Source organism: Cebidichthys violaceus, unplaced genomic scaffold (genome assembly GCF_023349555.1).
Source record: "Cebidichthys violaceus isolate CVI_PGR_0920_01 unplaced genomic scaffold, fCebVio1.0.p SCAF_9, whole genome shotgun sequence".
NCBI classification, from domain to species: Eukaryota; Metazoa; Chordata; class Actinopteri; order Perciformes; family Stichaeidae; genus Cebidichthys; species Cebidichthys violaceus.
The window spans coordinates 5836379-5848574 of NW_027176975.1; the positions used below are offsets into that span (position 1 = coordinate 5836379).

The 12196-nt window shown below is 42.2% G+C and overlaps 2 protein-coding genes across 3 annotated transcripts; both read right to left on the reverse strand.

Moving 5' to 3' along the window:
* Positions 1 to 483: 483 nt before the first annotated feature.
* LOC137867076 (ubiquilin-1-like) lies at positions 484 to 6294 on the reverse strand. The gene is made up of 12 exons (XM_068703500.1): positions 6261 to 6294; positions 5911 to 6182; positions 5574 to 5716; positions 5010 to 5137; positions 4586 to 4848; positions 4223 to 4384; positions 3964 to 4117; positions 3578 to 3699; positions 3194 to 3277; positions 2916 to 3025; positions 2611 to 2710; positions 484 to 2186 (listed from the first exon to the last, which is right to left on the reverse strand). Exons 2-12 carry the CDS (start codon positions 6043 to 6045, stop codon positions 2043 to 2045), a joined length of 1545 nt encoding a protein of 514 aa, XP_068559601.1. The 5' UTR covers positions 6046 to 6182; positions 6261 to 6294; the 3' UTR covers positions 484 to 2042.
* Positions 6295 to 6588: 294 nt separating this feature from the next.
* On the reverse strand, positions 6589 to 12052 carry gkap1 (G kinase anchoring protein 1). 2 transcript variants are annotated; one of them, XM_068704140.1, is made up of 12 exons: positions 11988 to 12052; positions 11301 to 11562; positions 10468 to 10650; positions 9967 to 10044; positions 9551 to 9689; positions 9399 to 9427; positions 9059 to 9220; positions 8140 to 8226; positions 7789 to 7852; positions 7633 to 7703; positions 7455 to 7532; positions 6589 to 7048 (listed from the first exon to the last, which is right to left on the reverse strand). In XM_068704140.1, exons 2-12 carry the CDS (start codon positions 11541 to 11543, stop codon positions 7007 to 7009), a joined length of 1176 nt encoding a protein of 391 aa, XP_068560241.1. In that variant the 5' UTR covers positions 11544 to 11562; positions 11988 to 12052; the 3' UTR covers positions 6589 to 7006. The 2 variants fall into 2 exon arrangements, with proteins under 2 accessions (XP_068560241.1, XP_068560242.1); XM_068704141.1 differs by having other exon boundaries at positions 6590 to 7048; positions 10492 to 10650.
* Between the last annotated feature and the right edge of the window lie 144 nt (positions 12053 to 12196).

Below are 12196 nucleotides of genomic sequence, written 5' to 3' on the forward strand. Positions count from 1 at the left end.
CATCCAGACGAATGGGCACACACTGCAGCACAGACACACACACACACATCGCTAGAGATTAAACCCCCCTTCAGTCTGGCAGCGACAGAGAAACACACAGGTTGTCAAAGGGATCACATTCACACATATCTGATGTCGGAGTAAGTTTCAGCATGTGTCAGTTAATCCACTCGGTCTCATAAGAGTGAGGACACAAAAGCAGGGATGGAAAACAGGGCGCAACCCTCTCAGACTCAGACTTTAATATTAGTTTAAATACAAACATTACGGAAGTTTTACCCAGATGGTATGTCATGTTTGCATGTTTGAGCTGAATATAAAGACACAGTATCCAGGGACATGACTTACACTACATGCAATTAATGAGAATAATTAAAGAGTAGAATTTTAATATTTCGTGCATAATTCCAGCTGAATAGACCATAACAGCTGATGTTCCTGTGGAGGTTAAGTGTAACTGCCCTCTAGTGTTTGTAGTGTAATAGTACAACATTACAGAGAACAGCGTGTATACCCACATGGAAAAAGAAGATTTTCTCTCAAATTCAGTGAAAGGAGTGTTGGATTATATGTATCTGTCACTTATATAATAAATTACTATGTTTTTATCAATCAAAGATAATAAACCAGTTTGTGTTTTTCTTCCATCTTTATTGATCGCTACAACAACTCAGGGTACAACATTATGTATTTCAAGCTTCATAAATGTGAGGATTTGGCTGCTTTTCTCTGTTTAATATTATTGCAAATTGGGTTTTGAACTCGTAGTTGAACAAAACAAACATCTGGAATACATCACTTTATCCGCTGGGAAGTTGTGATCATTATTTTATAGATTTAATCATTAATACATTAATCATAAAACAAAAATAATTAACAAATTAATTGATAATGAGAATGATCATTTGTAGCAGCTCTAAAAAAAAAACTACTGTTGAATTAAGTGTACTGTTAACCCTATTACCGAACTGTGAACATTACAGTGAACATGGGAACCATGAAGGAAACATAACACGCTTTTTAAACCATCATAAATACAAATGAAATGACAACTGAAGTTCAAACAGTGCATGCATACATACTTAAGGAACAACAGAATTATGTTGACTGACTTACATCGGATCCACAACTCAGCTAGATGAGTCAGTTGATGAAATCCATAGGGAGATAAAATACACTGCTTCTCATGGCACAGAAACACTATAGCATGGTGTAATTACTGGGGCTCTATTAAACATATTAAAAATGAAATCACAGATGTTACAAGTCAGTGCAGAGAAAGATAGTTAGGCATGAACTCAGAACAGATTCACGTCTTCGTGGCTTCATAGTCATCTTAGGTTGTGTTGAAAGTTCCAAAGCGGTTAAAATAATAGTTTTTCTCCTAGGCGAGTGTGTTGAGAAGATCAACTGTGCAGATCAGAGTTTCTGTGTGATAAACGGGGAAATGCATCTTTTTGGAGCTCAGTGTAATTATCTGGTGTGTGAATCTTATGTGAGCTTCTAAGAACATCTGACTGTCTCTGGGCGTTACAAGCTCTCAATATTGTCCAGGTGGCAAGATGAAAAGAGACCTGAGCTTCATGGACAGAGATGAATTATACATGACCTGGCTCTAAATATGTCTGCAATTGCTACAAGTCTACAGTGTGTGAGGTGGACTTCAGTACCTGTACGGTCCTGTGATTGTATTCTTTGGTTTCTACCCTAATATTAACCCAAAACACTCGCAGTAGAAGGACAAAGGGGACGGAAATATCAACAACGTAAAGTGTACGAAAGTGAGTGTGTCTGTTAAACTAAGACTGAATATAATTTACTACTTCAGACAGAGGTTAGTGAGGGGAGTTAAGGAGTAAATATAAGAATATCTTTGAAAGCAAAACAATAACAATATGGCTTGCGTGTCTGTGTTATTTTTGTAAAGCACTTTGCAAGCCTTGATAATGATATCATTATGTTTGAGTGTAGGTGATTTGATGTAATATGTATATGTGCATTCACTTATGTATGTATATATATGCACAGATCAACATCTGGTGTCAGAGACTGAGCAGATGTTGTATAGCGGTGGTGAGGTCTCCTCCAGCGCTGATGAGGACCTGAAGGTTTGCCTCTCTGTCTCTGAAGCCCATTGAGCTCAGATGCTCCAGCTCGTCCTGGAACTCAGCCTCGTCCACATGGACCTGAGGAGGGTTATTTAAAGTCTTACTCATTACAATAACATCATCAAAAAAAATCCTTACTAAAGAGGTTTTGTGCCTCTTGGAGGGAAAATACAATTTGATCAACTTCCATGTGTGTCTCTGCTGAATCCGTTGTTAATTTTTAAATAAATAAATAAAACAAAAAAAGATTAAAGGACTCTCTGGAGATCACACAGTCTGTTTTGTTAGATTGAATTTCGACAAGAAGTGCCAGCTGCACTGGCCTCTATGGGTTGAAATATCCTTGACTGCTTTAAGGAGACATCCCTCATCAAACGACACATCTGGATGTGGCCAGTCAACTTTTAGCCTGACAATGTTATTTACTGGTGACATTTCAAATCCAGGAGATGTACAGATCAATTACAGAAGCAGTCAAGGTTATAAGGAAACACTGAGATACCCCATGATTGGTGTCAGCTAGCGCCTGTAGCATCTGTTGCACAAACTGCTGCTGCTGCTGGTCTGTCACCGTGGCAACCCGAGGACCACTTCCTGATTGGCTGTTAAGAAAAGAGTCAGATGGCAGCTCAGGGGCATCATTAACACCGGCTCTGCAAGATATGGTGGTTACTCGTGAAATGCTTTTATGGTTTCTTTAATGCACTTTGCATGAAAGTACTGCTTCTACCTAGCAACTCAACCATCTTTTAGTAATCCTCAGGTTAAGGTGTACCGTGAGTGTTTATTTTGCGTATTTATACTTACGTAGGTATCAGTGCCTCTGCAGCCAGAGTCTGTAGGCCCTGTTGGATTAGTAGCAGAGCCTCCATGGCTCTGGGGTTCAACATGGTTGACAGCAGCTCTGGACTCTGCAGCTACATATTTATCATTAATAATAGCCACTCACAAAATAAATATCTGTTTTAAGGATATCTATGTAGGAAAAAAAGATTTTTTTCCCCCAATGTTGGACCAGTCATAACACTGTTGGTTATCTAGTTGCAAGAAGAGAGGGTGTTTAGCGGTGAGGTGAATAAACTCACCTGTTGCAGGAAGAGAGGGATCTGCTGCCGCATCTGCTGCTGCAGCTGTGGATTTCCTGAGAACAAAGGGTGACTCAGCAGCATCTGAAACAGTATGAAAACGAGACCTAGGAGACCTGTCAGAGTGTGTAGGATTTGTGTGGAGAGATTAAGGGTATGTGTGGTCACAAGAAGTGGGGAGGGGAGGATTGTAGCCTGGCTGCACACCTCTGGATTGATTTTTTTTTTATTATTCAGCAATTCAGATGCTCATAAATAACAGAACCTCAAAAATAAATTGCATGCTGTTGTCCAGTGAAAATAAGCAATGTGATTACCTGTCATGCGTTTCCTGTCATGCATGTTTATGTGTTCGCATGCACCCATAAATTGTGTATGCGTCACCTGTGCAGCCAGGTCAGGGTTCTGGCTGAGGCAGCTGAGGACACTGCTGACGTAGGGCCCCGACAGCAGGCTCTCCATCAGTCCTGGACTGGCTGTGATCTCCTCCACCAGTGACTGCATGCCTGAGGAAAGAGGGAGGATACCACAGATACAAGATGAAGAAAAGCAGGGAGAAACGTTTATAGTTTAGCCAATTTAAAACAATGACCTGTTTCTTGATTTGTTTAAAATAACTTCAAATACATCACAAAGATGAGAAAGCAGACGTTTGCCAGATTGGTTTAGTTGCCCCACTATTGCATGGCTCTTGCGTATGGGCATGAGGTTCTACTTTTTCTCTTGGTGTAGTTAAACTGTGTGGATTTGTAATTCCGTGCCTGCAGTACCAGTGCTCTGAGGGTTTGGATCAGCTCTGGGCGTGGCGTTCAGTTCTCTGAGAGGATCTGTGGAGTGACTGGAGACAGGTGGAGCAGCGTCGCTTTCTCCTTCAGTTGGCTGTTGAGTCCCAGATGATGCAGTCACTACTGGGGCTGCTCCCATCTGGATGTGAGAGAGTAAGGACACCACAAACAGATTAAAAACACAAGATTAGTTTGACATCATCTGAAGAGACAGTTCGGGAAAACATCATTTCGAAACCTGGACCTGTGATAATTTGAGCCTTTTGGCAGCACTCTTCTGAAGGCCATCAGAACCCCCTGTGATGGTTTCAGGGTTTTCCTGCTCTGGCTGCAAATTGTCTAATGCTCTGTCTTCACTATGCATCACATCCTCTATCATGCAAGGGTTCCTGACGAGGTCCAGCACCTGCAAGATGAGCGACAGCAGAAGATATTGAACATATGGGTGGAAGAAATGAGTCAAGGAGAAAGCAACGAATTTCAAGTTGCGGTGAAATAGAAAAAATACCTTTTTTTTTCTCCTTTTAACTAATTAAAATCACACACCTGTCTTAATTCTAAAATACATTTAAAAAGACATAAGCAAATGACATATTTGTATACCCACCTGTGTGATGATATCAGCGTTGTTAAGCACATCTCCCACCTCTGGGTTCCTCTGCAGGAGCTGCTGAATCTGAGGACTGGACAGGATGAGCTGTCTAGTTAGTTGAGGGCTGGAGGAGGAGACGGTGCTCTGCACGATGGGGCTGCCCACGACACGGCGCATCATCTCCGGGTCAGCCAGCAGTTGTCTCTCCATCTGGCACTGGAGTGCAGGGAAGAAGCCAGGCACGCTGTTTGTTAGGCCGAGACTATCCAGACACTCCACTATGGACACAAGATCAGATCAAAAGAACAAGAGTAAGTAGAAGAACTGGAGAGGTGAGTAGGATCTGATCAACCCATAGCTGCAAATATAAGCCCACATAGAGAGGACAGGGAAAAAACAGGAGGAGGTGAGGGGAGTTCATGTGCTCTGAAGTTCTTACCCAGACAAAGGGGAGAGGTGGGAGAGGGTGTGAAGCTCTCAGGGTCAGGATCCAGAACGGCTGTGAGCTCTGACTGGACCATTTCTGGTGCTGGATCACAGGTGGGAGCAGCTGACGGATGCTGAGGCCTGAGAGGGAAGGACTGAATCTGAATCTAGAGCTCCAGATAATAACAGAGTATGCATGAGTAGGTCGAGCCGTTGGGCTCAAGTCAAATTGGATGGGTTTTTTTGTGAGTCTGACACTGATACGGCATATGAATGTATTGATTTCCCCATTATGTTAATTTTTTCCCCAATACAATATAGTGCAGGTCTTAAATGTATTTAGTGGTGCTTCATTTTCTACCTTAATGTGACATTTCACATGCACATGGCTTACTGTATAATTTAAGTGAATGTGATGCTGGTTTACAAACACCGATGTAATTTAAAAAGGAGGACCTTAAAAGTCACAGTCCACAGGCTGCATGTACATTATTAAAACAAATCCCGACACATAATAAATTGTAATCTCTAATCTGCTGTGAGCAAATGAGTAAATTCCATATACGTGTCTGTGTACCGTTGGATCATGCGGAGGCTCACGGACTCATCCTGGGCTTTAAGGTGACTCAGGAGTTCTGACTCTCTGAGGACCCGGCCTGAGTCCATCAGGACCAGCTGCTCTGCCGGGACCCCCAGGCGCTCTGCTAGACCCCATTTCAGCTGTACACAAATATACACACACCCACCCACCCACCCACACACACACACACACACACACACACACACACACACCAGTTTATCAGGCAGAAACACGGCATGAAAATCAATAGACACGTTTCTCAAAATACGTAAGGCTCCAGCTGAAACCCAAATCAAGTCATTTTGCGCACAAAGCACCAGTTTGGCCTCCTGACCTGTCTGACGGTGCAGCCTCCTGTGACGATGAAGTCCTTGCTCTCAGTGAGACTTTTGACAGCGACGTGGATCATTGTAGACCGGTCACGACGATCACAGGGCGCTCTCGTCTCATCTTTCACCGCGTCTGACATCTCAGTCCCGTCTGCACTGACGATGATGATGATGATGAGCGGACCTGAGGAGGAGCGCGCAGTCACGGTGCGGGGGTGCGGGTCTGTCCCGATGACTCGGCAGAAAGTTGTGTGGATGAGCGCCAGCTTTGACCCGACTGCGCAGTGTGGAGTAAAACAACTCTTTGTAATCTTTGATAATCTTATCTTATCTTTAATAATGTACAGTTCCTTACATGGTGTCTCTGCGAGTAATCTGCTGAAGTCATGGAGAAGAATTATGAAACCGGAGAATTTAAAGATATAGTACACAAAAAAAACCCAGTAATAATAAGACTATACGCTCTTAAAATTCGCTTTCACATTAAAGACCCGTCAAATAAAACGTATAGGCTATTCTAAAATTCTCCAATGTGGTTACACTATGAGTCCAAAAGTACATTTTAATAATATCTTCTAAAAGCTTATCTGTACTTCAGCTCAACGCTCTTAGATTAGCACTTAGCTCATTAGCTCTGTAGATTTCTGACACTATACAAAAAAGGGACAATTGTTTTTTCACTGAAAAAGTATTTTATTTACTCAACAGCGAGAAAAAAAAAGAAAAAAAAAAGAACAAACCAAACATTTTGGCATTAAACACCCCACAACAAGATGCCTGTGCCTGCAGAGGGCAGCACCGCGTGCCAACTGCCAGGCCACCATTTTAACACAAAGTTTAAACTTAAATCAGTTTTAAAAGCATCTGCAATTCTTGTTCAGCTGTGTAATACATCCTGCTGCCTCTGGAGTATATTCTCTCTGTGTGTGTGTGTGTGTGTGTGTGTGTGTGTGTGTGTGTAATTAGGGGGGCATGCATTATATGCTGACATGGAGTCCGAGCTAAACAAAATAATAACAAGGTAAGAGAACCCTGATTATGATCACCAGTGCTTTTCTTGATTTGTTTATTTCACTTGACTTTTAAGGCCGGTTGGGAGCTTCATAGATCCACCTCTGGGCCTTTCTTCCCTTTCCTGTTTCCCTGCCAACCAGAAAAGTCAAGAAAGTACACAGTTATTAATTATTAGTAAGAAAACATATTTCATAGTTATGGGTCAATAAAAATACACAGTGAAACGAAAACGGAATGAAATGAGAATTTGTTGCGGTCGAGTCTCTTGACTGAAGGCTGGGACACGGTCTCACACGTATTGACACATATTTTCAATAGTTGCAGAATTGTAAGTCTACTATGACACCCTCCCTGTGAATGGCTCGGTGACACAAATCAAGCATCTTCATGTCCCATGATCCTGTTCCAGCTAGTGAGCCTTTTGGCAGTGCAGACCTGCACACATGTGTTGTACCCCAACGACATGACGCGACACAGCGTTACAGTGACTTCACTAATCAGAAGTAAATGAGTGAGTACATATTTGACCTCTCACCTGATGTTTAGGTTGTTCTGACTGCAGACCTTTGACTTTAGACCTTTCTTGTTCAAGGGCACCGTGTAGTGATGCTACCTAAATTTAAAAAAAATGCATAATTCAAATTCACAATAGGATATAAACATCTCACACACCCGTGTTCCTCTCTCATAATCCTTATGCCACCATAACACACCTGTAATGACAGTTCTTCTTTTATGTGTAGTAGCTCTTCTACCTGTAGAAGGAGTTCTGCTTTATCTTTCACTGAAGGAGAGAAACAGCATGAATATATGACAGATCGTTTTGAATCATCTAAACGCTAAAGGCTATTAAATGTAGTTCCACTCACTCTCTCCCTGTTGGAGCATCTTAAGCAGCTGGGAATTTCTTGCTTTCACCTCTTTGTATTTCACCTGCAGAGTTGCGAAGCAAGAAAAAACATTTTTGTTGTTTTTTAACAGTTTATGAATCCGTTTGAGTAAATCATCATCGTGTAACTGTGTGTAACTGTGTATCCATTAAAAGGGCTGTAACTAACTAGCAAATGCATTTATATACAGAACAAAGATGGACTGCCCATATCCTTATCTATCTATCTATCTATCTATATATTTTAAACAAATAAAATAATTCTAAGCATTTTTCTGGAAAATCGGGGTGAAATTCTAGAATAATGTGGAAACTGCTTATGCCTGCTGACCTCCCACTGTGAAATGTTCTTCTTTAGTTTATCGATTTCCTCGTCTTTCTTCTCCAGATCGTACTTCAGCTGCTCTGCTCGGGGATCCTAAAGGTAGAAAAGAACAAGTCAGAACGTAAGGAAACACTAACTTCACTTGGTGGATGTTGCGTTTAATAAATCACTTGAAAATGTTGAGGCACAGCCGTGTGGACAGACTTAAAGCTTGCATGCTATTTCTGGTGAAATATTACAGTATGCACAGATTACACTACGCTGGCATAAATATCCAACACTGCGATGTGGCAGTGACAACAAAATCCATAACAGATAATGGTGGAAATGCTCTAAAGCTGAGCATTTGTGTGAAGGTCTGAGAAAAAGAGTTTCCTGAACATTGAGGCTTACAAACATGTTCTAGCAGAAACCCAAAAGTACAAGTTTGAACCTGGAAATGACCAAGATATGTGTGAAATGGCAAGAAAATAAAGTGGGCATTTTTTTTAAATAATCCAACAAAATGTAGTATAAAGGACAAAACTATTTACCTTCAGCCAAACCTCTAATAAGTCGCTGTTCTCTCAAGTTTTCTGAACGCTAACTAGATACATGACTATTGATCAGATGGGAGATGGGAACCGTTACAACATGATAAAAAGTCAATCTGAAGCAAAAAAAAAGAAGAAGAAATGACACAACCTCCCCCTGAAATTATGAGGTAAAAAGAGAATCACGTCATCACCCTGTAGAATTTTAACATGCACTGCTTATCTGTTCTCTTTCTGATAGAACACATTCAAAAAAATAAAATACAAATACAAATACAAATAAAATTCAACAACACTTCGATTAGTTGACGTTCTGTAGATACCTGAGGCAGAAAACACACAGACAGCTGAGTAGTTTGTTCATGCGTGTGTGTTTCTGCCCGTCTGCTCACCGGTTCGTGTTCCGTCGTGGTGGCGACTTCTTGTCCGTGGCTGTTGGTGTACTGCTCACGCCGCTTCTCCTGCTGGACGATCCGAGTGACGTCGTCCTCGAGCTTGTTGAAAAAACGCTCCTCCTGCCCGAGTCCCAGCGCTAGGTTGGCCACTCTGGCGTCCTGGAAGGGAGCGAGGTCAGTGTACGGCCGGGATACGCCACATCATACATGATATTTAACAACAAATAAAAACAACCTATGCAAATTATCAACAGGTAAATAGTTATTCTATATTCAAATACAATAAATAATGTTACATTGATGTGACAACAGTAGAGTTCTCGAGGACGTTGCTCACCTCTTTCTCTTGTTTCTTACTCAAATGTTCTGTGAAGACACAAAGTACGTTGACATGAATATTATTCTGGGAGTCTGTTGAGCTAAAGACAGCAGCACACCGGATCACAGTTCAATGGCTTTTTAATAAACTGATCAATAAGTTTCTCTCACCTGCGCTGCCCTCAGCCTGGAAGTCCTGCAGTGAAACCGTCTTTTTGTCTTTTGCCTGCTGATTCTTCTTTTTGTCCTTCTTCCCTCCGACCTCTTTTCCTCCTCGAGACTTTGGCGAGGATGTGTTTGTGTCTTTGGGCTGAGTGAGAGCACATCATCGGACTTTACAAGAGTGATGATTTAGAATATTCATAATGACTCCACTCTTACGAGGAACCCTTGCAATTTCATACACAGGGACACTGGCATGAATCAAGAGCCATATAAAACTCTACACAAAAATAAAGACAGTGTAGTCAAAACCTCTGCAGACTAAGCCTCAGCAGAGTCAGAGTCAGGAGTCCAATTTGTACCCCTTGCCTCAAATTTGCAAATATGTGTGTGTGTGTGTGTGTGTGTGTGTGTGTGTAATTTACCGGTTTGTTTTGTTCAAAATCCAGTTTACTTAGAATCAAAGCCTTTTCCAAGTCAGCTTCATAAAGCTCTGAGGTTATCTACAGAGGAAGAAAGAAAACAGATGAGGCAGTGGAGACGAATAGTTGTTACCGTCTGTAAAATCAGACATGAAAAGTTTGGAGTGCAGTAACATCAGGGAAAGACAATTTACAACATTCCCTGCATCTGCTCTTTCCTAACGCCGGAGACAAAACAAGACTTGGAGTACTCTTTCCTCTTCCTACAAGAGTGCAGTGACAGGAGGAGAAAGGACGTGACACCTTCAGTAATAGCATCTAAAACCCGTTAATCACTTCTAAGAACACTCTGCTTCTGGCTGATACTGCTGACCACAACCATAAAACTAACCCGCTACTGCTGACCTATGAGCAGCTCTACTAAAAACAGCTGGACGTACTGTGGATAATTATTAATGTCAGTTATTAAGAGAACGTTATCTGCGGTATGGATCACAAGCTCACACAGTTGTTGTTGTCGCTGCTGACCTGCTCATCCCTCTGCTTCCACTGCTGCCACCCCTCTGAAGGCATTTTGTGGTCCGCTGCTGGAGGACTGAGAAGTTCACCGGCTATTCCTGACAGTGTCATACAGGGAGGCGGAGCGCTGGACTTCTGAGGAATCTTCTTGAAGGCCAGATTGCGTAACTGATAAAAAAGCAAGACATGAGATTAATTCAAACACCGTGTCTCGTTGTGACCACTATTGCTGTAATTGCTCTATTGTGAGCTGTAGAAACCATCATCGTGTGTGTGCGCATGAACAGAAGCATTATGCTTTCTGAACTAATCGATGACTTATTCCGTTTATCACGTGTCAATTCACTTTATGTTTTCCCAGACCCAAGAGACCTCGTCAAATACAATATTACAATAATATTAAAAAAAAGCAGCAAATCCTTCAATCGAAGAAGCAAGAAGACTTCCAAGATGAATCAGTAATCACAATCGTTGCAGGTGTATTTTCTGTGGATTGACTAATTGACTATCAGTTTATTTGTTATAAAATGTGACATATTGAAATTGCACCGCCTTGCTGAGGGCCTGGTGTTGTTGGTGATGTGTCTTCAACACTGGTCACATGCTTAATTTAAATGAATACCAACACTTGCTCTAAACAACCGGAAGCAAAACAAAAAAAACAATCCATTTTCAGCTGGGGTGAACCATCCTCTGCAGTTTCATTTCAGGTGAAGTGAAACAACAATCGTGTCTGTGACGAAACGGAAGCCATGCACGCACCTTAATACCGGATATATGTGTGCAGCAGAGGGTCGTGAGATGCTCCTGTCACTCACCTCGTTTGCCTCACTCTGCTGCTGCTCCCTCTTCTTCTTCTTCTTGTCCTTCTTCTTGTCGTTGCACTGAGCCGCTTTGCCCCCGGCTCCTCCTGCCTTCCCTGGTCGGGGCTTCCCATCCCGTCCGGTTCTGGTGGTGGTCTTCCCCGCGTCGGAGGCGTCGGAGTCCGAATCCGAGTCTATCTGGAGCAGGGCAAAGCGGGAGGCGGTGGTGGGGACGGTGATCATTGCAGACGATGCCATTCTCAAAGAGGAAAACTCACTGAGGGCAAAAGGAGACAAAGAACAATACAGTTAGGATAACTTGGAGCCGGTTGTAAAACGAGTTAGCTTCTAGTTGCAAGCTCTTTTCAAATAAAAGCATACTATAGATCTGCCTCACCCTTTATTCACATCAACAGACTGTACGTAGGTGTATTTAATCATAAAACGCAGTCGTCGTAATAAATGATGAGATGTTAACTGCTCAGTTCGTAGCAGACTGGCTGCTAGCGTTACATAGCAGTAAGTTAACCTAGCTAACTGTGCAGCAGGTCTCGTTAGCTCGAAACAAGTGCAAAAGTAGCGATGCATGACAGTCAAAAACACATTAATGAGCTCACGGTAATCTTCTGTTCTTAGTACACTAGCTGGGTTGTTTCTGAAGAGACAGTAGTCACAAGAAAAGTTGCTAGAGAATACTTTCACCTGTTCGTGAAGGTGTTGTCGGGTTCTGTCGGGTTTGCTATCAGTGATTGCCTGAGTACAGCAGCCCGGTGGGGCCAAAAAGGATAAACGCGATTGGTGATCGCCCTTTCGCGTAGTTACTCTTTTGCTATCCGATCCCTTTTGTGTAACTGTAAACACGTTTAAAATAAAAGTATGACCGATCTAAGCGTGTTTGACTCGTTAACCCA

Bases quoted from the DNA above. Each gene is read 5' to 3' on its own strand.
- LOC137867076 (XM_068703500.1), bottom strand. From the start codon at position 6,045: ATGTCAGACGCGGTGAAAGATGAGACGAGAGCGCCCTGTGATCGTCGT. The intron at 4,118-4,222 runs GTCCAGGTTTCG...TCTCACATCCAG, and splicing joins AAAGGCTCAAATTATCACAG to ATGGGAGCAGCCCCAGTAGT. The intron at 3,026-3,193 runs GTGAGTTTATTC...ATAAATATGTAG, and splicing joins TCCCTCTCTTCCTGCAACAG to CTGCAGAGTCCAGAGCTGCT.
- gkap1 (XM_068704140.1), bottom strand. From the start codon at position 11,543: ATGGCATCGTCTGCAATGATCACCGTCCCCACCACCGCCTCCCGCTTT. The intron at 9,428-9,550 runs GTGAGAGAAACT...GTGTCTTCACAG, and splicing joins CCAGGCTGAGGGCAGCGCAG to AACATTTGAGTAAGAAACAA. The intron at 7,853-8,139 runs GTCAGCAGGCAT...GCAACTCTGCAG, and splicing joins AGAACATTTCACAGTGGGAG to GTGAAATACAAAGAGGTGAA.